Source organism: Amborella trichopoda, chromosome 6, assembly GCF_054954075.1.
Source record: "Amborella trichopoda isolate Santa Cruz 75 chromosome 6, AtrichopodaSantaCruz75HAP2 v2.0, whole genome shotgun sequence".
Lineage (NCBI taxonomy): Eukaryota > Viridiplantae > Streptophyta > Magnoliopsida > Amborellales > Amborellaceae > Amborella > Amborella trichopoda.
Window position 1 is genome coordinate 49,402,739 of NC_142341.1, and position 21,356 is coordinate 49,424,094.

The 21,356-nt window shown below is 35.8% G+C and overlaps 1 protein-coding gene across 18 annotated transcripts in view; it reads left to right on the plus strand.

Moving 5' to 3' along the window:
- The window catches only part of LOC18441855 (Zincin-like metalloproteases family protein), a 35,115-nt gene that overhangs the window by 8,663 nt on the left and 5,096 nt on the right, over positions 1-21,356 (plus strand). For 2 of the 18 annotated variants that reach the window (XR_016057100.1, XR_016057101.1), the window contains exons 3-15: positions 1,483-1,646; positions 2,294-2,384; positions 3,554-3,733; positions 6,592-6,694; positions 9,543-9,619; positions 10,493-10,585; positions 11,342-11,422; positions 11,508-11,670; positions 11,865-12,028; positions 12,217-12,289; positions 16,026-16,133; positions 18,889-18,986; positions 19,072-19,117. Coding sequence is in view for 9 of the 18 variants with exons in the window: in XM_020672087.2 (XP_020527746.1) it covers positions 1,483-1,646; positions 2,294-2,384; positions 3,554-3,733; positions 6,592-6,694; positions 9,543-9,619; positions 10,493-10,585; positions 11,342-11,422; positions 11,508-11,670; positions 11,865-11,985; positions 12,217-12,289; positions 16,026-16,133; positions 18,889-18,986; positions 19,072-19,117 (1,398 nt within the window). In the remaining 9 variants the exon portion in view is untranslated. Of the gene's footprint in view, positions 1-1,482; positions 1,647-2,293; positions 2,385-3,553; positions 3,734-6,591; positions 6,695-9,538; positions 9,620-10,492; positions 10,586-11,341; positions 11,423-11,507; positions 11,671-11,864; positions 12,029-12,216; positions 12,290-16,025; positions 16,134-18,888; positions 18,987-19,071; positions 19,118-21,356 lie in introns of those variants that run through there. The other 16 variants (XR_002282240.2, XM_020672087.2, XR_016057102.1 and 13 more) reach the window with 10 other exon arrangements.

A 21,356-nucleotide genomic window follows, 5' to 3' on the forward strand; every position in this document is an offset into this window, starting at 1 on the left:
AGAAGCCCGGTTGAGGTAATCTCTGACACCCTCTTTTGTTTCATCCATATTTATTTATTATATTTGTTATTCTCAAACATAGGATATGTCTTTTCTTTGTTAATGAAAAGTGTGATTTTGAATGACTTCAAGTTCTTGAGATCCTATTGTATTATTTTCTTTTACTTTATTTGAAGTTGTTATATCGTAAAATGACTTCTTGTGAGTGATCTAGACCATGAAGAAAAGAAAAGAATTGAAAAAAAAAAAAAAAAAATATTATATACTCAGGCTAGATCACACGTGTCCTTCTTTCAAGAAGTACATATCCACTTCGTCCACCTCAATCTCTCCATTCTCATGTATTATCGATCCAAGATATGGAAAAGAAATTTTCTTAGGTATTTCTTAGCTTCAATCTTAATTACTTCCTCGTTTCTACTCCTATTGTTACTAAACTTATATTTCATATATTTTGTCTTAGTCTAGTTGCTATTAAAACCTTTAGATTCTGGAGCATCCCTCGAAAGTAACTTTACATTGATGCCGTCTCTAGTCTCATTAATCAGGGCTATGTCATCTATAAACAACATACACCACAGTGCCTCATCCTGTAGATACCTAGTTAGCTCGTCCATAGCCAAAGCAAGATATTGGCTCGACGTTGATCCCTGATAAAGGCATTTTGTCACTGAAAACTCACTTGTCCAGTAATTGTTCCCACACTAGTTAACGCTCCCTTGTACATATCCACACCATGTCAATATATCTTCTAGAGCCTATTTTTTTTCCCAACACCCACCAAGTTAACTCTCCAAGCACCTTAACATATGTTTTCTCTAAATCAATAAAGACCATATGGAGATCTTTTCTCTTCTTTTTAAACTTCTTAGTCAATTGCCTAAGTCGGAAAATACCTTCACCTCACCGGCATAAACCGAACTGATTTTCTAATATATAAGTGTATGTGTGTGTGTATATATAAACTGTGATCTTTCTTTTGTGGCAAAATTTGATTTACTTTATAGTTTTACCACACTAGATTGTTTTTCTAATTCATAGTTTTTATAGTTACTTTGTGGTTTGTTTTATAATGGCTGGGTTATAAGCTACATTAATTTTCGACATGGTAAAAAGGAAACTACTGCATACATGAATCACTGAGAAATTGAGCAGTATGCCTATTTGCTGTGTGCTATTTGTCAAATGAAAACGATTGGTTGTTTGTTTGATTGTTAGTAGTAAGTTACTGAGATGCTGGATTATATTCATGATTTTCATGATATTACTGGAGTTTTGTGTGTTAACATTTGTTTTAAATTATGTGGTCCCTTGAAATAATGCTTGCTTTGTTTAGTTTATGGTAAATATTACGTAAGTTTCATGTAAGTAGTAGTTCTCTCTTTTACAACATGATCTTTTGAAACTATGACACCTAAGTTGCAAATGTAATCTGTTTGGCATTTCAGAGCAGTTCTTTCTTATCGTTAGCGCCCTGTGCAGGTAAGTTATGCGAATGTGATCTCGCCATTAGCTGAACTTGAAGCAGAACAATTTCCTCTGGTGCAATCCTGTACCTTCCAGAAAATGGTATCTGCTTCAGATGATTTACGCCAAGCTAGTTCTGAAGCAGAGAGAAGAATTGATGTGCATCTTCTGATGTGCAGGTCGAGACTGTTATCTCTTCTTCATATTATCTGCTATACTCATTTTTAGCTCAATCTGGAGACTTTCCTTCATTAAAATATTTTTTAAACCTCTGTTTCTCTTTATATGGTTATGTTCATGTAATTGCTTATTACTTCATTACCATGCATGGAGGCTGCAAACTTCTCTTTTTTTTTCAGTGAATATTAAAGGAATGGCGGAAAAATCACTTTCTGACATGTATACTTGGGCTACTTTTCCGCAATTTTTTCTTTTTTAATTAATTACTTGGAGGCCATTTGGCATCTGAATTTAAGTTCTCATATTTGGAGTAGTCATCATTAAGGGTCTGCATTGGTCATGGGCTGATGAAGTTTTTGTTCTATTTCTGTTGGTACTAGTTAAAGGCGTCTGTTCACATTATTTTATCATCGTAGTCTCTTAAGGATGTTTCTCTCTGTGAATTATATCACAAATGTGAGCCATGGTTGTACACGACATGGTTGACTGTGTTTGGTATACTTTTCCGTGGCATATGTGGTCCTTCAATTATATAGTCATGTTTGATGGATTTGGTTTGTCTCACGACTTTCTTCTTCTTTTTTTTTTTTTTTTTCAGATGAGTGATTTTGATCTAAAATACCTTTTTTCATTGCAAGGTTATCAGCCAGCGAGAGGATGTATACCGTGTTATTAAGGCTTTAGCTGCTAAAGGTGAATGGATGAGCCCTGAAGCAAAGCGATATGTTCAATGCATGGTAAGAATATAACTAAGTGTTAGCTGTTTTATGGCACTTGATTGGTAATGCGGGACTAACTCTTCCTTGTTTGCAATTTTTGTCTTTTTACTACAAATGTAAGACTTTTATGTATTTTCCATATATGTGGAGAGCTTATAATAATGTTATGTTGTTTGAACTAAGTTACATACTGTTTTATTGTTGAAATTATGTTTAGAAATTGGTTCTGCGTGAGCTAATGGTGCATTTGGGAAGGGGTCAAAATCTTTTTTTTTTTTTCTCACCCCACAAAATCCATGACATTGTGTTGATGGTCAACACTCCACCATTTGGTAATTTCCTTTTTCCCCCTTTTCGATTGGTTCGGTCATGCAATGCACGATGCCACTTTATTCTTATTGTATGGAGTGCAACTGCAATTAGACGCTGTTGCTGACCCATTACCTTCCATAACCTTTCCTGCTCCAGTGCTTAAACGTACCTCATTTTGCGTAATTAATTTTGTAGATGTGTCCTCACATTCTTTGGACGGTGTACCAGCTCAGTTAGTTCTTGCGTAGATTGTTTCCTTTGACTGGCATAGTATGGGAGAGTTCTTGCTTAGCAGGAGATGCAAAAGACGTCACCTGTGCCGTATTTTCGCAAAGACATCCTTAAATATCCTCATTGAGACCTATAGCTTACAGAAACCATTGTAATTGCAATGCATGTCCTTGCTGCTTACATTCCCATAATTGGGACATTGTTCCTCCAGTACAAGTTTTATTTGGGTTTTCAATGCTGTTACAAATGCATCTTTATCCTTTATGATCATGGTAAATTTTGATCCTTTAGAGTATACCCTAGTTTGTTGAGAAGCCTAAAAACTGCATCAAATTCCACTTTGAAATTCTCTACCTTACGCCACTTGTTTATACCCATCTCAATGTTGGGCAGTTGTTCAGCCCAGTTTTTTCAAACTCAGACAAGGCCGTGGAACTGGGCAGGGACAAGGTCTGAGTCAGCTTGTCAGATTAGGCTGACTTTTAGGCAAAAAAAAAAAAGACAAGGAAAAATAAATTTGGTAACTGGTGAGACTCTTAATGAAATGTTAACATAGTTTTTGTTGTATTGGATGTTGCTTTCCTTGCTTTGAAGGGATCAACTGGCTAGGATTTGATGCAATTGTTTATCATTCTTTTATACAGATTAAGGACTTCGAGCGGAATGGTGTGAACCTTAGTTTGGGCAAGAAGGAAGAACTTGAGCGCCTGAGAACAATAATAGATGAATTAAGTGCACGGTACATAGAAAATCTAAATAGTGATAACACTTCCCTTTTTTTCAAAGAGTCCGAGCTGGTTGGGGTGCCATTGGAGTTTATTAAGGTCAGTGTTTTCCTTGTTTTTATTCTCTGTAGTGTCGTTCCGTTTTATGCATCTTTATTGATGCAGAGTATGGACTGCTTCATTGAATAAATCATCATCATCATCCAAGCTATATTTTAATTAATTGGGGTTGGCTACATGAATCCTGTTCCTCCATTCTTCTTTAATAGGTTCAGGATTCATGATAAGATGTGGTAAAATTTTATGCTGGCTGCCTACCTAATGCTACGCACTTCCTAGACCCAGGTTTGAGATGGGTTAAGGGAAAGTTTAAGGTCCTCATCCGTCTTAGACCAGCTTCATTGAATTCATATTGGAAAGAAAATTCCAATATGAATTGTAATTCCAATACACATGCATCTAATGAATAATGTCATGTATCCAATGTCGGTCTTAGTAAGAATGCTGACAATTGTCTAGTTATTCTTCTCACATGATTCTTTTCATGATATGAAACTCAAGTGTATCATTCAGCTTCATTTCGGTCAACTTTTGGAACTCCACTGGAAGTAGTGATTGGAAGAGCATTTCTATTAGCTTCTTTTGTGTGATGTTTCATTTTGCGACTTACTTACTAAGATGGCCCTTGTGTTTAAGAGAAAATAAACCTTTATAGATGGGAGTGGAATGCCAGCACACTCTTTGTGTTTTTTTTTCTTCAAATAAATATAAATCTTATTTCTTTTTCAAGAAATTGAAATTTCAATTGAATGGAAGGTTTGGGGGTATTTGTCCTTTATGGCTATTGTTTCTAGATTTGTGTGTTTTTTAATTCAGAAGCCAACTTGTCATCTGGACCCTTAGATCAATCTTTTAAGCTTTCTTTTTTTTGTTTTGTTTTTGTTTTTTTGGGTAATTCAGTGGGGAAGATAGGCCCCTACCCGTTTTCTCAAAGAGATTAGGAAGTAGCTGTTTCGAAAGTATTAGTGGGATGGTGTTAGTGGTGGAACTAGAAACCACAACGTGGCGATCAAGGTGTGGGGTCCTGCCACCACGACCCAAGCCCCTTAGATCAATCTTTTAAGTTTTTTGATGTAGTCTTTTAAGTTTTTTGATGTAGTCAAGGTTCAGTAGATGTTGTCACGGTTGTAGCACTTGCTCCCTTAAAGTTACTGACCATTATAACAAGAAACAAAAAATTGAGAATGGGAAAATAGCAGGATGGAAATAACAGAAAAAAACTAGAATGATTTCTATAGATATTTTAGTTTAGTTTTTTTTAATATTACTATGTTATTTTTTATTGGTATCATTTTTTTAAATATTAGTGAAACATCCATGACTTATTTTTCCCTCTCATTCAAGGAAATTGAAAAAATGACAGGCATCATGTAAATGCCTAATTGATGCTTTTTAATTCTCATCTGTCACTGTTATATATTGCAACAGGTTGCCGGACTTACCATTATGACAACCATTATAGTGGTTGTAACACGTCAATTTGTAACCATGATCTTGGTTGCAGGAACCTTGCACACTTGCATGGCATTCCGACTCCTACAGTAGACACTCGTTTCGCAATTCCTAGGCAATTCCATATGGAATACCATCTATTTGTGCATTTCCTTTTTAGCTCTCGTAGATTTTATTTATGCGTTCTCTGTTCCCTGTAAGTTTATATTTTTAAATATTTGGGATTTATTGGGTGCTAAATTGATTATATTAATCTATTTAAGTAGTCAAATCTAAGGAATGCAACTTATCCTCTTTCAACAACCAGTTATGAGGTTTCCCTAGATTTTCAAATGACTATTCTACTATTTGTTTTTGGTAAATTTATCAATATACACCTAACATTTGAACTATTTAACAGTTCACTCTAGGTGTATCTTAATAACTTTCAAAACCCATTTTGTTGTGTCATTTGATGGGTAATTTGAAATTTGACCAAAAAATTGATGCGTAATTTGAAATTAGATGAAGAAGTAGCGGTAAGATGTTAAATAGTTCAAATCATAGGTGTAGTTTGATAAATTTCCTTTTATTTTTTAATTTTTGAGTTACTTTATATTTCCTTTCCAAATTGAAGTACCCTTTCAAAAAAGATTTGGGAGTGCTGCTTACTTTTTTTAATTATTTCTTGAAGCTGAGTTACCTTATATGCCCTTCACAAGTACAAAAAATGGTGATTATGTTTAAGGATGCTTGTCATCATGTTGGATCTTTCAGCCGATCTTGGGGTCCTGGGTTCTTCTTGTCTTGTTTTGGATGACTAATACCTTGGCGAATGATACTCATCAATTGATACAATTGGAAATTGTTAATATGCTTCAATTGATAGACTTGAATTACCTAATCGTAACGTTAAGGCATCTTTGTCTGTAATGTTGTTCACATATTTGATGACATTAAATAACTTTTGGAATAAGTCCATTTTCTCTTTTATCTTTATACTGAAACTTTTTGGATTATAATGTGACTTTCAAGGTGTTGCATTGTTTCTCCAATAAGTTGGTAAAAGTTTTAAAATGTTATCTCATGCCTCTCACTGAAGGACTTATTGGAGCAAAGGAGTTTGTTTTTATATCATTTGTATTGGGGTGACTGACATATTTTTTACTGAGAGCCCCGTCTAGTGGGGACTCTCGGATTTCAACCAATATGTACTCCAACTCTTTATAGCAGTACAAATGTTAACTTTTATCAAAAAAGAAAAGAAAAGATGGTGTCATTTTATTTTGTGGTTTTATTTCATTTCCCCCGTCATAGCTTTCTGCATGATGTTGGGACTTGAGATTGTTTCATTGACTAATTCCCTGTGTGATCTATTGTAGCATGTGATAGTCCTGTTCATGTAGCTCATTGGAAAAGAATATCTAGTTGATATTCAGTTGTGGAACTTATCTCATTGTTTGTAGGGCCTAAGCAAAGCAGATGATGGGAGACTAAAGGTCACTCTTAAAAGTCATCATACATTACCGGTTTTGGAATATTGTAAAGTATGGATCTCTAGATACTTTGGTTAGCATTTGCATATGTCTTATTCTATTTCTTTTTTGTGGTTTTCGTATACTTGTTATTGAACAATGTATTGTAGCTCTTTTTTGGTAATTATTGATTTAGTCACGATTCTTTAATAAAACGTAAATCATGTTTTATATCTCTGCATAAACATATTTACAAATGAAAAATATTCCATGTGAACTTGGACCTCATGAAGTTTTCCAAGAGTGAAAGATTTGATCCAAAATACTTGTCTTTCTTTGACATAGATGATGACGGCCAGTTTATACTCGCACCGTAACAAGGAACCGGCTGGTTGGACTTGTTTGGACCAAATGAACTGGCAGATGCGACCAGTTTGGACCAGTTATTCTTTTTTTTTTTTTTGTAAATATTTTCTAGACCACTCTGACAAGTGAACTGGCTAGTCTGTCTAGTTTGGACTGGGTTGGTGCCCTCATGGGTTTGATGACCAATCCGGTTTGTAGTTACAGGGATCTTCCACCTCAGGTGGGGATCTTGCTTCAGAATCACACTTTAGCATTTTGATCAACGAATCTTCATAGAATTCGGCTCTTTAAATTTAGGAATCTCGCTTCTACCTTTTAGGAATCTTGAACCAAGTTATTTGGAATCCGAATTCCATGCATCAAAACGTAGGGTTCATGGGTGCACCAAACCATGATTGATCAATATGGAATCTTGCTTCTGCTTTTTGGAAATATCGATCTTAGTTATTTGGAATCCAAGCATGAATTGCCTAGTGGACTATACTAACACTTTTAACAAGTTCGGGTTCAACGTAAACAATAAACTTTATTATTTCTTAGTGGTAGAATGATTGCAAAAATATTATGAAATGCTTGGAATTTTTTTAAACATTATTTTAAACAAGGTAAACTTCATTATTCCCTAGTGGTAAAATAATTGCAAAAAATTATGGAATACTTGGAATTTTGTAAGCATCATCTGCAATATTTGTTCTTTAAATTTTGTTATTAATTGTAACTTCTCTGTTCAATGAGGATAGGTGTTTAGAAACTCTACTTAACATCATTTTCTAAGGTCCATAATCCAAAATAAATGTCTCATTTCTTAAAAATCCATTAATGACAAAATCAAATAAATTTTCTTTCCTTATCCAATTTAGAAACTCCAATAAGCCTCATCTAGTTAGGGGCACTTGATGACAGTGATTCAAATACTTGCGGGGAGCCATGAGTGAGGACACTCATTACATGGATTCCAATACCAGGGGAACCCTTGTTTAGGGCAATCGAGGACTTCAATTCTTATACTAGGGGAATCCTGGCTGAGCATACTCAATACAACAAGTCTAAACTAAGGGATTCTTGGTTAAGGATACTCGAGAACCTCGAACCTTTTGCCTTGTGAAACTCATTCCTTGATAATTACTTGCGTAATTCCAACTGTTTGGGAGCCCAATTCCCAAAAGGTGGGAGTCTCAATTCTTGAGTGTGCATTGTAAGGACGACGCTTGCTAGCATAGGAAGATTCTAGCCTCTCATTATTTGAAGCTTCAGATTCCTAAAATGCTCTTGCTTCCAACAACTCTAGTCTGGTCTTAAAAACGTTCTTTTAACCCATTAAAGCCATTGCCGAATTGTCACCATCATCGTCAGAGCCTTTTCCCAACTAATTGGGGTCAGCTACACGAATCATGGTCTGCCATTCTGCTCTATTAAGGGCCACACACTCAGTGAGGCCATAGGTCCCCATATCTTTTCTCTCTACTTCCAACCATGTCATTTTGGGCCTACCCATTTGAACTAACTCGTACTTCCGAACATGTTCTGTACTGGGTCTATGCCACACATGGCCAGCCCTCTTAAGTCTACTCTCTCTCATCTTATCGCCTATTGGTGTCACACCTAAAATTTTCTGAATGTATTCATTTCGAATTATATACCTTCTTGTCTTGCCACTCATCCGTCTCAACATCCTCATCTCTGCTACACTCATTCTATGGGTACGCTGTTTTTTTACTGCCCAACATTTCGCCCCATAGAGCAAAGCTGGTCCCACTACCAAATTGTATTATGAAATATCATAGATAACTAATCCTTGAACCTGGGATAACATCAACCCCACCGATGCTTCGACAGATAAAGACATCGCTTGAATCATGATGGATTAAGGAATCTGTGTGTGTAGGGGTGTATATGTGTGCGCGTGGGTGTGTGGATATAGATATATAAAGATTTGGTCTGCCTATGGGTGGACCACTAGAAACCATAACTAGGGGACCCTTTGGAACCCAAATATTGGGGGTAAGCCTACTCATCCTAGCACCCACGAACACGGACTGTCGATTTCTTGGACAATAACTCTAATTCAGCTTTTTCTTAAAATGTTCATATGGTGGCGGTGTGGCAATCCACAAGATTTAGGTCAAACAAATTACCCTAGGCCACGGTCTACCATCATTTTAGACCACTCAGAATGTTTGACCACTATTCACTATATTTTCTGTCATCGAAAAAAACCATTTCTTTGGGGTTTCTACCAAAAAGTTTTTATGATCTTGTTCATGGGACGCAAGAGAGTGTGGGAACAGACTTTGTGCACAAGCTATTGTATCAGAGGCCTAAAAAATTATGTAGGGCAGTCTCTGTAACTGTGAGCCCCTGGGAGGACCAAATCTTTTTCAAAATGTATATTTCTTTGTGTGGGTATGCACATGCGTGCTCATGTGCATGCATCTGTGTATGCGTTGGGGGGCTTGGGTTGGCATGCTCAGATGAGATTTTGGGATATTATTTAGTTAGATGACTTATTCTTTCTATATTAGATGATAGTCTTATTATAGTCTATAGTTTTGAATTTTCTGCTTTGGTGAAGGTAGGAGCTACAAGAAGAACGGTGGCAATTGCTCGTGGGAAGAAATGCGGGGAGGAGAATATGCAAATTCTAGAAAAACTTGTAAGTTTCTCATTGGTGCTGTTTTGTTTGATAAATGACAAGAATATAGTTGCTCCTCCATACAACATTCCTGCATCTTTTTGAGAGAACTGAGAAATTGTTTCTCTCATACTGGTTATAGCTGTAATCTGATAGATAACCACGTAGGCATAAGGAAACTGACACTCAGCTTCCTTTGTAACTTTCTGCCACATTCGTGTAAAAAATTTACATTGTCTTTATTGCAAACTAGGCAGAAACTATAGATTCATTATATGAAGAGCTACTCTCATGAAATGAGAGTTGAGTCCTGGAAGGCCAGAACACCTAAATCAAAGTTCAATTTCCATTGCTAACCTAATGACCACTTAACCCCAGAAGAGAAAAAAAACGCACGTTGACTCTTAACCCTTGCATATGTTGATTGAAGTTAGATTTACATGATAATAGTAATCCAATATACAGTATTGGGACACTAGGTTGTACCTTGCTCTTGTATAATTGGAAGCATAGGAAACAAAAGCAAATATTAAATGACATTCGAGCTTTTTCAATGAAGTTCTAGTAACAGGAAGATAAACATTTACTGCTCCCCTGCTATACAAAGGGAGAAAGGCACAGCACCTTTTCTTTGCATGAATTCATTAAATAGATTGGGAAGTGGTGTGACAGCTAGGACTGTTAATGTGTATTGATGGCTAATACATGCGAAGTCCAGTGTCCTCCAGCAATTCCTTGCACTTAACTCATTTTGCATTAGTAGTACTACTTCAGTAATTGGGCCCTTGTTTTCTTTGTATTGAATACTTAGTTATCTGTTTCTATATCTGTTATTGTTGATTGAGTTAGATATAAATGTCGGGTGACAATTTATCACTTCTCCTTTTCTTTCAGGTTCAAACGCGAAATAAAATAGCTCGTTTACTTGGATATTCCAACTATGCTGAATATGCCCTTGAAACTAGAATGGCAAGGACATCAACAAAGGTTTCTTCTATTCATTTCTTATTATATTGAACAGTTAATATTTATGCCTTTTCTCTATTGTCTTCTACACATTTTTTTTGTGTAAATGAAATAAGGAGTACTGCAACCATGTTGAGGCATGAGGCTCATGGAGTGAGAGGCTTGTTTATGGGAGTGATAGGGCATCATGTCTTGTGTTGGAATTTACTCCTTGTTGCCCCGTAAGCGACAGACTTGTGAGTGGAATACCAATCATAATGGGAACTTGGCTTGTGTCAGTAAACAGAAGGGATAATTGGCTTGTGTCAGTCAAAGTTGAATGTCGGTTGTTGGGGGCTGTGCTTATTGAGAGGCTTTCACTTCATGAGGTGCTCTGTTATTGTAGAAAGAATTGTACAAACCGATTAACTTGAAAGGCGAACCTCTACTCCTTTAGAGTCAATTCAACTCCACAATGTCCCTGGACTCTTCTTTATGGTACCATACCAATGTCAGAAACACTCCAGACCTATACCAACTATAAGTTTTTGTTAAGGGGAAGAAAAGAGATAAGGCAAGCTTCATATAAGAATCCAGAATCTAGTTTATGCATATCAGTTATTAGTACTGCTATAATAAAGTTTAGTTAGCTTGTAGTTCCATCTTGAGATTTATCTTTCTCTCTGGTTATACAATTGGTTACCTAGTTTTTGACATTATTTGTTGTTCTTGCCTCGTGAAATCCTAATTTTCTTATGGTTATTATTGTGAATGGGAAGTTGTGTTTTCTCTTTCCAGGTCTATGAATTCCTGGAGAATATCTCTGTGAATCTGACTGAGATGGCGAATAAAGAACTTACAATGCTTAATTCACTAAAGGTTTGTGAATCTTTTCATGAAGTGATATTATGATTGAGTAATATTCTGACTGGAAGTTTAATTTCGGACTTTCTGGGGCCTTCAGAAGAAAGAAGAAGGGGAATCTCCTTTTGGACTTGAAGATATGTTGTACTACACGAGGAAAGCAGAAGAGAAAGAATTCGAAATTGACTATGGAGATGTTCAGCAATACTTTCCTGTCAACTTGGTTATATCAGGGATATTCAAAATATTCCAAGATCTGTTTGGTGAATATGATTTTACAAGTTGATTAGTGGTAGAAGCTTTTTTATTACTTTATGAATGAGAATGTTGTTATGAGACCCAAATTTAGCTTAATCCCGGCAGTGGTTTCCTTTTAATAGATTTTATTATTTAATAATCTATCTATTCTGTCCATAATATTTGTGTTTTGTAACTGGGCATTTTGTTGCATTTGCAGGTCTAAGATTCGAGGAAGTTCAAGAGGCGGAGGTTTGGCACGATGATGTTCGCTTGCTTTCTGTGTTAGATATGAGTTCCAACAAGCATATGGGTTATTTCTACCTTGACTTGTACTCCAGGTCTCCGGTGTTCAACATTAAATGTTTCAATTTTATACTCCAGGTATCGGGTTTGGGCTTGAGTAGTTAGCAGTTGACATTAGAAATGCTACATCTCAAGTTCAATTCCTCCTACTGAGCTACCACCAAAAAAGAAACTGTAGTAGTTGCCCCATCTATATCTTTTCTTTTGGAGATTTGGTTATTTGACCTACAATTCATTATCCTGAATGTAACTTTGTAATATATCAGGGAAGGAAAATATGGTCGCACTTGTGTTTTGTCTCTTCAAAATGGATGCCTATCCCTGAATGGCACACGTCAGGTTAGTGTCGATTTCCTTTCTAGCCTTCATTTTGCTTGGAAATATGTTACAAAATCTATTTCTAGTGTGGGAAATTCCAAAATTATTGTGATTTGTATCTCTTGTTAGTATTCGATTTCAAAAGTTGAGGTGAAAGGTGCAAACTTGCACATACATTAAACTTTTGTTTTTTTTTGTGCTTTCGTATTTTGTACTTTTGCATCTTGACTCTACTGTAGGCATTTACTAGTGATTTTGGTATAGCTAAGGCCTAAGGGCGATTCTAGCCATAATTTCATTGTCATTCATATTTAAAATTTGCCCATTCCCACTACCTCTGCAAGCTATGGGTTCTATTGTGTTAAAGACATTTGGAATAAAATGAATGGTGTTGATGTGACTAGCAATTAGTGAATAAGTGTGTCAAATGATGAAGTTTGGTTTACTGGCATATTGCTGGAAAGGGGTTTGACTTTTGGTAATGATAGGAACTGTTTGGTGTTGTCAAATCTCTAGTGTGCATGACTCATTGACAAACCAGAAGGCTTAATGCAAAACAATGATGAAGGTGGACTTAGAAAAAGCAAATTTGCTACTAAGAGGCTTGTCAACCTAGATGGCTATATTCACAAGGGATCTTAATAGGAGTGAATCAAATGTGTAGGTGAGTCTGGGAAAGGGAATCTCCAAATGGAAAGCCTCCTATGTCGATTGTGGACGGCAGGATTGTTGGTAGTGTGGGGAGTCTTTGGTGGGTACGGTCCTTTGACATCCCATCCTTCCATGTGATAGGAAGTGTCATTTTCTTGTAAGATGTAATATTTTATGGTGACCCTGTATGAATTTTCATGATTAGCGTCTTCTTTGCCACGAGTTTCAGACAATTCCCAAAAGAGTGACTACTTTGACTGGTTGCTCTGACCAGTTATGTTGCAAATTCCAAGTTATTGGTATCTTAACTGGTTGAACATGTCACTTGTTAAGGCTTAACATTCCCTCCCAAAAAAAAAAGAAAAATTGACATCGAGCATCAATATGGATCATGATCTCTCCTTGTGATACTTTTATAAACGGAAAAAGTTTGTATAGGGTTGCAACCTTATACTATAGAAGTAAGGTTACCTCAAAAATCCAGTAGAAAAACGTGTTCCAAAGTTGGAAAACCTTCGGATTGATCATCTCAACCTCAAGATATATGGATGTATAGAAGAAAAAGAATTTCAAGTCCTAAACTGTTACATTTTGTAACAAGTTATCTAGACTGTTTATTTTCAAGATTTTCAAGTATTTATAGATTTGTGCGTTCTACATTATTTTTGGAATTTTATATTTTCTAATTAGGGTTGAACATGGATTTTCAACCCCTCGTAAAGTTTCCAACAGTGGAACTACATCTTCGAGAAAATTTAGAGGTGCACCTTACTTGCACAGTATAAGGTGGGCACCTTATACAAACCTCACCCTTTGCAAAATGATGCCTTTTACTTTTGTGTAGCAAAGATTGTTAAAGCATGTATGCTTTGTGTGTTATATATATATATATATCTATATTTATTTATTTATTTATTTCTTTCTTTCTTTATTTATATTGAGGTTAGTTCAAACGATTTTGGGGGTTGTACTATATGTTGCTTTTCATGGGTAGTTTTGTTCCTAAATCTCATGTGACTTTTGCTCATGCTAACAACAATGAACCTGCCATTTTCAAATACACATGGAATCAAATCAAAGAGAAACCTGCTTTTCGAGTCCTATGTCATTTCTGCGTGCTACTCTTATGAGGCATAGCTCAAATATCCGGACTTGAACTCTACCTCGGTTTTCTATGGAAAATGTTTTGATAGGGCTGCAGCCCTATCAAAATAAGTAAAGCCTCGCCTCAAAAGTCACCAAAAATTGCTGTTCTTGCATCATAAAATTTCAAATCAATCATCTCGCCCTTGACCATTATGGTTGGAAAAAAACAAAGGATTTGAAGCCCTAAAAATAGTGTATATGGTAACACATTATCTAGACCGTCTATTTGGCTTTAAAAATAAGTGTTCATGGATCCGCAAGATCTTTACCATTTTTTTTGAGCTTCGAATTTCATAATCGGTGTTAGAAATTAGTTTTAGAGCCAACAAGAAGATTTCCGATGCCCATGCCCAAAGTGCTTTTTGGACGAAGATTTGAGATGAGACTTTGCTTTGTTTCATAAAGCTTGGGCTTTATAGAAACTACATTCATTATTTATTGGGTTGGGTAGAGGATTTTTAATTATTTTTATAAGATATAAAATAATTCAAAAATTGAAATTTTGAAGAAAATAAAAAGTAACAAAGTCATTATTTATATTGCACAGTAAAACCTGATACCGAAATTCTCATAAACTCAAGTTGGAATATGCATACCCCTTCACACTTAATATCCGTTTATGATTTTCATTTGTAATGTTTTGAATGACCTCTAAAAAGGTTTTTAGCTTTGCGGTTTGAGGGTTTTGAGATTGATACACCAGACCAAGGGATTTTATTTCCTCTTTTAAGGAAATGTTTCTAACTTCGTGCGATTATGCATTTATGAAGTAAAATATTCTTCACAATCAAATGAAATTTTATTCCTTGCAATTTTTTTAATCATCAACATCCAACAAAGATTGTTTTACTAAAATAAAATTACAAAGAAAATCAAAAAAATAAAACAAAGGTCAAGATTTCATGGCAACCTCTAAGCGCTCAAACATTAAATTTTGTCAACATAAGGTGTACCAGTTGCCAGGTCTCCCATAAGGTTGTGTCTAAAAGTCACATTCTTGGTTTTACAAATATTGAAGTTCTCACAAATATCCAAATTATTTCTGAACATAAGAGAGATTCGTTTGACCTGGCTGCGTTAGATAGTGTCTTGTGTCCACAGTACTGGGTCGGTCGCATTGACAGGCTCAAGGCCAAACTTAAGCAAGCTGGGGTTTACTTGAGAGCTGACCGGGTAATTGACTGAACAGTTGCCTGACTGAGTCTTAGGTTGGCCTGCCAAGTTTTTGTACTATGCCTGGAAGCATTTCATTTCAGAAATATCTAAGATCTAGAGAAATAAAAAAAAAGAAACAAGAATATCATCAGCATTCATGTCTTTCTCTATTTTTTGGTTTTCTTTTGTTTGTTTGTGTTTCTATGATTCATGTTTTTGCTCTCTCTCTCTTTGTCATAAGCAAACTTGACTTATACGTCATTGTTTTTTGGATGTCCTGGTCTTCAAAGCTATTTTGTTCACGTTATTTGTCCACTATGTTCTCAATTTTGGGTCATTTTTAGGTTGCTTTTTCTTGGAAGACGGTGCTTCAATGGGTTCACCTTGATATTATTCGAGGTTCAATGACATCAACTGCAGATTCTTGAGTTCATTACTTTTTAGTGATGATGCACGGCCATAGTGGAGCAGAGAGAACTAAGAAATATACTTCTTATCCCTTGTGCCCTTATTTTTGTACTTGCATTAGACCAAATTAAGTTTCTGTGTTTTGCATTATAGTTCTACGATATGTTGCCGTGATCTAACAACGAATCAATTTTTTTGTGTACATTCTCAGTTGTTTTATGCTTCTGTCATTTTACTGGAGAATTATTTTCCCATTTCCTTCAATCTGGGCAAACATAATGTTTCATAGCTTGTGTTTGTGGCAGTACTTGTAGCTGTGTAGAACACTATGTAATCACTTTTGCATATAAGTATTCTGATGATACTTTTCTACTCCAAATTTTTTCTCCATTTGCAGATACCAATTGCCTTAATTATTGCTCAATTTCCCAAGCAAGTTGGTAATAAAAAAGCACTTTTGAGATTCTCTCAAGTGGTGAATTTTTTTCACGAGTTCAGTCATGTGGTATGTATGTCTCTTTCTAAGATGCTTTGAAGGTGTGGAATTCTCATTCATTCCATGTTTGTAATTTATTATGATTTTCCATCACTTTGTTCTTTTGTAGTATGGTGGACACTTTCCCATGTTCCCATTGTTTTCTAGCATTGATATTGTTGTCTAGCTCCTAGATAATAGTATCTCCAGAATGTGTCTTCCTAAATGCTTTGTTGACTTCTCAATTCAGCAGTTTTCCTCCTCCTACCTCCTCGCTGATGTCTAGTTTTCTTACCCCAGAACCTTCTCTTCTCTCTCTCTATCACATTTCCCTCTCCTTATTCTCACTCGAACTTCCCCCAAATTGCCTCTTTTTTTTTTTTTTTGTTTCCTTTAAGTGGCCTCTCATTTTTGCATATACTAAAGGCATGCATGAACTGTTTTTAACTGTAAGAGCACCCGGCCCGTGTGATGCCCGAGTACACCATGCCCTAATTTGTTTTTTTATATTTTGATATTGATATATATGTCCAATCGCTTGTTTTCCTTGGACACAAATAAGTGAACTTCTCCATGAACATGCTGTAACTATAAACTCAATCACAAAGTTTGTGATCCTTGGAAGCCAAATAATCCATCATCAGAATTTGTTGCAGCAGAATTTTTTATAGCTATATATCTCATACATTTGGGAAAACCACTGCTGCGACAATCCTAGGACTTTGTCATACCTCTGAAGTTGTGGTTATAAGCTAACAACTGTGGCAACACTGCATATGAATGGCACAATTTCACATCACCCAAATGTCCGGATGCCCCTCTTGGAAATTCTGCTGATTTTATTTTTTTGATAGCTTCTTGGTAAAAGATGCACGTCAGTTATTTCTTTCACCGTTATGAGTCGGTAACCATAATTTTCTCACTGCAGCTTGACCTTAAGTTGGTGATCCATTGAGATAGGTCGACTCTTACTTTACCATCTCAACTTATCTCATTCATGCATAGGCATAGAGATGTGCACGAATTTTTATGCCAAATATTCCCTTGGCAGTGCTGTAGGCCTGTGACTTTTTGTGTATCATAGTAGTAATGATGTAGTTGTTGAGTTTACGGGGCATGCCATGGAATAAATGATTGAACTTGTGAACTTTGCTTCTCAAACTTATGGGTTTATCATTCCTGTCCTTTGGCTGCTGCATTAACATGATGCTTGCTAATCATTCCAGCCATGGGCAGACAATTCAACGGTGTTGCATCGCCATTCTATCAGGTTAAACCTAATAAATCTTGTCCTGCATAACCCCTACAAAAGTTATTGACTTAACCCATGAAAAATTGGTGTGTATAGCATAATATTGTGGGAGTAGATTGTACACTTATTCCCACTGCCAAGCTGAGAATGTTATCATATGCCTTACCAACAACTCTGATCCTTTCAAAACTGTCACATTGGTCACTTTGACCTGTTCATCTCCCTCTATGGGGTCTTGTCTCCACTCTAACACAAACTTCTATAACATTTCATTTGTGTCCAATGTGAATATTGAATCCAGCTTGTGTTGAATAATCAAGGAATTTCATGACTGCATACTTTTGTGTATGACTGACATCTGCTATAGTATCCTAGTTATATATACTTGAATCCTGTAAATTGACTGCCTAATGTGTTGAAGAATCAAGAGTGTTTCCCATGGATGACATCCCTAGCTTCCCTATCAATTCTTCAAGTGATCAAGGATTAATATCATGCTTAATAGAGTCTATGGGGAAAAACCAATTATTTTCCTAGTGAAGCAGCTGCAGTCTGTGATACTAGATGCAACAGTTGAGCCGTATAAAAGAAGAAAATGTTTGAGTTGAATCAGCTTTGGTGGACACAGTTATATCCAATATATTTGAGCATTGAAACTAGATTTTACCTTTTATTTTTCAAAGTGTAGTTTATATTCTTGGGGAATGATATTGTGTAGTTTATATTCTGGGGAATGATAGCGTGGTCCCTCCAGAGCTCCAAAAACTTGAGGTGCTGGGGAGACCTCAAAATTTCCAAACCCTCAAAATCTGTTGCTTCCAAATTTGATTTGACATGGAGCTCTTGAAAATTTCCTAGTCCCCAATATCAACTTTCCATTGAATTGGGTGTAACTTTAGGGTGAGGGTGGATTTGGAGCAGTTTTGGAGCTCCAAGTTGTTTTTCTTTTTATTTTTTCCTGTTGTTTTTCACAAAGCTGTTTTTCAATTCTAAAATAGAATAATTTGGAACTTTTTTTTGGTCTCCCTCCACCTCAAAATCAGATTCCCCCCACCTCAAAATCAGATTTTGAGGTGGGGGGAACGCTATCATTCCCTTATATTATGATCCTCTTGTAGGATGACAGAAACAGTCTCCTCGCGTCCCATTTTCTGCCTATTTTGGCCAGAACTTATGGATATCTATGGCAAACTAGTTGGGTTATTGATCGAAACAGCTTTGCCATAACTCAGATAGTCAATGAGGTAAAAAGCTTGATGGAAAATGATATTGCCATACTTTAATTTTGGGGACTACCTGGTCAGTTTAATTTTTATTGTTAACCATTTCCAGTGACCAAATGAATGGATGGTGGAAATGGGATAGGGCATATTTTTGTCCTAATAGGTGGACCAGAATTTTTCTCCTCATCATTTATGTGAGAACATATTCTTAGTAGACATGTTTGTATCTTGTTTAAATAACCTGAAGGCCTTATAGACCTTGGCAAATTATGATGAGTAACATGTTGATGTTTCATGACTGGAATTCCAGGTACATCATATTTGCAACCGTGCATCATTTGCAAAATTTTCTGGGCTCCGGGTTGAAGCAGATTTTATAGAAGTTCCTGGATTGTTACTGGAGAAATGGTTAGTCGTCTCATTTACAAGTACGATGTAAAAGGAAATTCATTTTGATGTTGTTTCTTACAGGAAAAAAAATACTTTTTTTTAGGTGTTACGAGAGCATTTGTTTGAAAATGATATCCGGTTATCACCAGGTAAAATTGTCTCCCCTATCTTCTTTCTCTTGATGTTTTTCGGAGGATGGCTTAGAGAATTTTTTGTTTTTGGTCTCTTCATCACAGCTGGAAATGTAATTGGGAGAACATTTTTATTTTATCTTTGTTGTTGCAAATTTTGTTCACAACATGACTAAGCTTTTAACAGTTGCAACTTGCAACCATTGTTTGAAAAAGCAACTTGGGAGTGGAAATTGGCCTGGAGGCAAGTCCAAGGCAACTCGCTCTAGTTTGACTTAAAGCCTAAAAAGTTTTTGAAGTTTTGGGAAAAAAATGAAAACTAAGAAATTATAGAAAAATCCCAAAAAATAAAAATATATAGAACATGTAAAATAATATGAACTTAAAATTGAATTAATAAAAAATTAATGAATTTTATTAATTAAAGTTAAAAAAGGTTGAATTTATTCAATATTTCAAAGCCGGTCCTCCACTTTGTGCATTGTGCTTATGAATGCCTTCAATCTTTGTGACAGTTTCCTAAAACACTCCAAATTGAAATTCCCATACCAGATTTGGGACTCGAGTTCGGTTCTAGTTGATCTAACTTCTTGAAAATACCAGGTGAATAGTAAATCCAAGATTAATATCTCATAAGTGTGAGATTTTTTTCCCTTTTTGTGTGAGAGACAAGTCTATGATTGGAAGAACTCAAAAAGTAGGCATAAGTAATAAAGTTCATCCAAGATCAACCAACTATTGCAAAAGAGATTACAACTTTTGGAATGTAGTAACGCTTACAAGTAAGAGTATGGAGTTAGTGGATACAAATGAGACGATGATGAGTAAACATAGCTTGTCTATAGGAAACTAAATAGAAAGATGAAAAAGCTAAAAAAATGATCAAAATGTAGAAGAAAATAAAAATGCTAAGAAAAACGCTAAAAAATAGTAACGCTAAACTTATGGCATATGAAAAAATGCATTAAGAGTGAGGATCAAAGGGTTTTGGTGAAGGATGAAAAAGTCAACAAAAGTTGGAGAATTTGTTTTAAAAAATTATTAAATGACGAACACAATGGAAACATAGCAGTAGAAGGAACGTTGACATTAATGAGGGCAAGGGTCATATATATATTTGTAAAATTAAGATATTAGAAGTGAAAGAAGCTTCGAAAAATATGAAGATAGGAAAGGCTTTAAGACCAGATGGTGTCTCGATAGAGGTTTGGAAGTGCACAGGGAAAATTGGGAATGATTGGCTGATCAAGCTGTTCAACAAGGTGTTGAGAAAAAAGATAGACCAGACAAATAGAGGAAAAGTATTGTCTACTTATTTACAAGAACAAATGAGACATATAAAATTATGTGAACTATAGGGATCTAACTTATGAGCTACACTATGAAGCTCTGGGAGAGTGATTGAGCAATGACTAAGGCTTGAAATGAGTGTATCATGAAATCAATTCAGTTTTATACGAGGAAGGTCAACAACGGAGGCTTTTTTCCCACTTAGGCAATTGATTAAGAAGTTTACGGCAAAAGGAAAAGACCTCCATATAGTCTTTACTGATCTATAGTAAGCTTATGATAGAGTACCTCAAGATTTGATTTGGTAGGTATTAGAAAAGAAATGAGTCTCTAGACACTACATTGACTTGGTGAGAGATGTGTACGATGGAGTGCTAATTAGTGTATGAACAACTAGTGGAGAGACGAGTGAGTTTTCAGTGACAATAGGTCTACATTAGGGGTCAACATTTAGCCCATACCTCTTTGTCTTATTTATGGATGACTTAACTAGGCAGCTACAAGATGAGGTATCGTGGTGCGTGTTGTTCGCTGCTGAAATGGTTTTGATCGAAGAGGCCCAAAACGACATCAACACAAAGTTAGTATTTTGGAGAGATGCTCTAGAATCTAAAGGTTTTAAAATTAAGCGAAATATGACAGGGTGTATGGAATGCAAGTTTAGTAATAATAAGAGTAGAGACAAGGAAGTAGTTAAGATTGATGGTCAAGAAATACCAAAAATCGAGGAAAATGAAGAGATTAGGGAAGATGTCGCACATAGAATTAGAGTTGGGTGGGTGAAGTGAAGATGTGTAACTGGAATTTTATGTGATCGCCGCATACCAATGAAGTTGAAGGAAAGTTCTGTAGGACAGTTGTGAGACTTGCTTTGCTCTATGGGCTAGAATGTTGAGTGGTCAAAAAATAAAATATCCATAGAATGAGTATAGTGGAGATGAGGATGTTGAGATGGATGAGTGGCAAG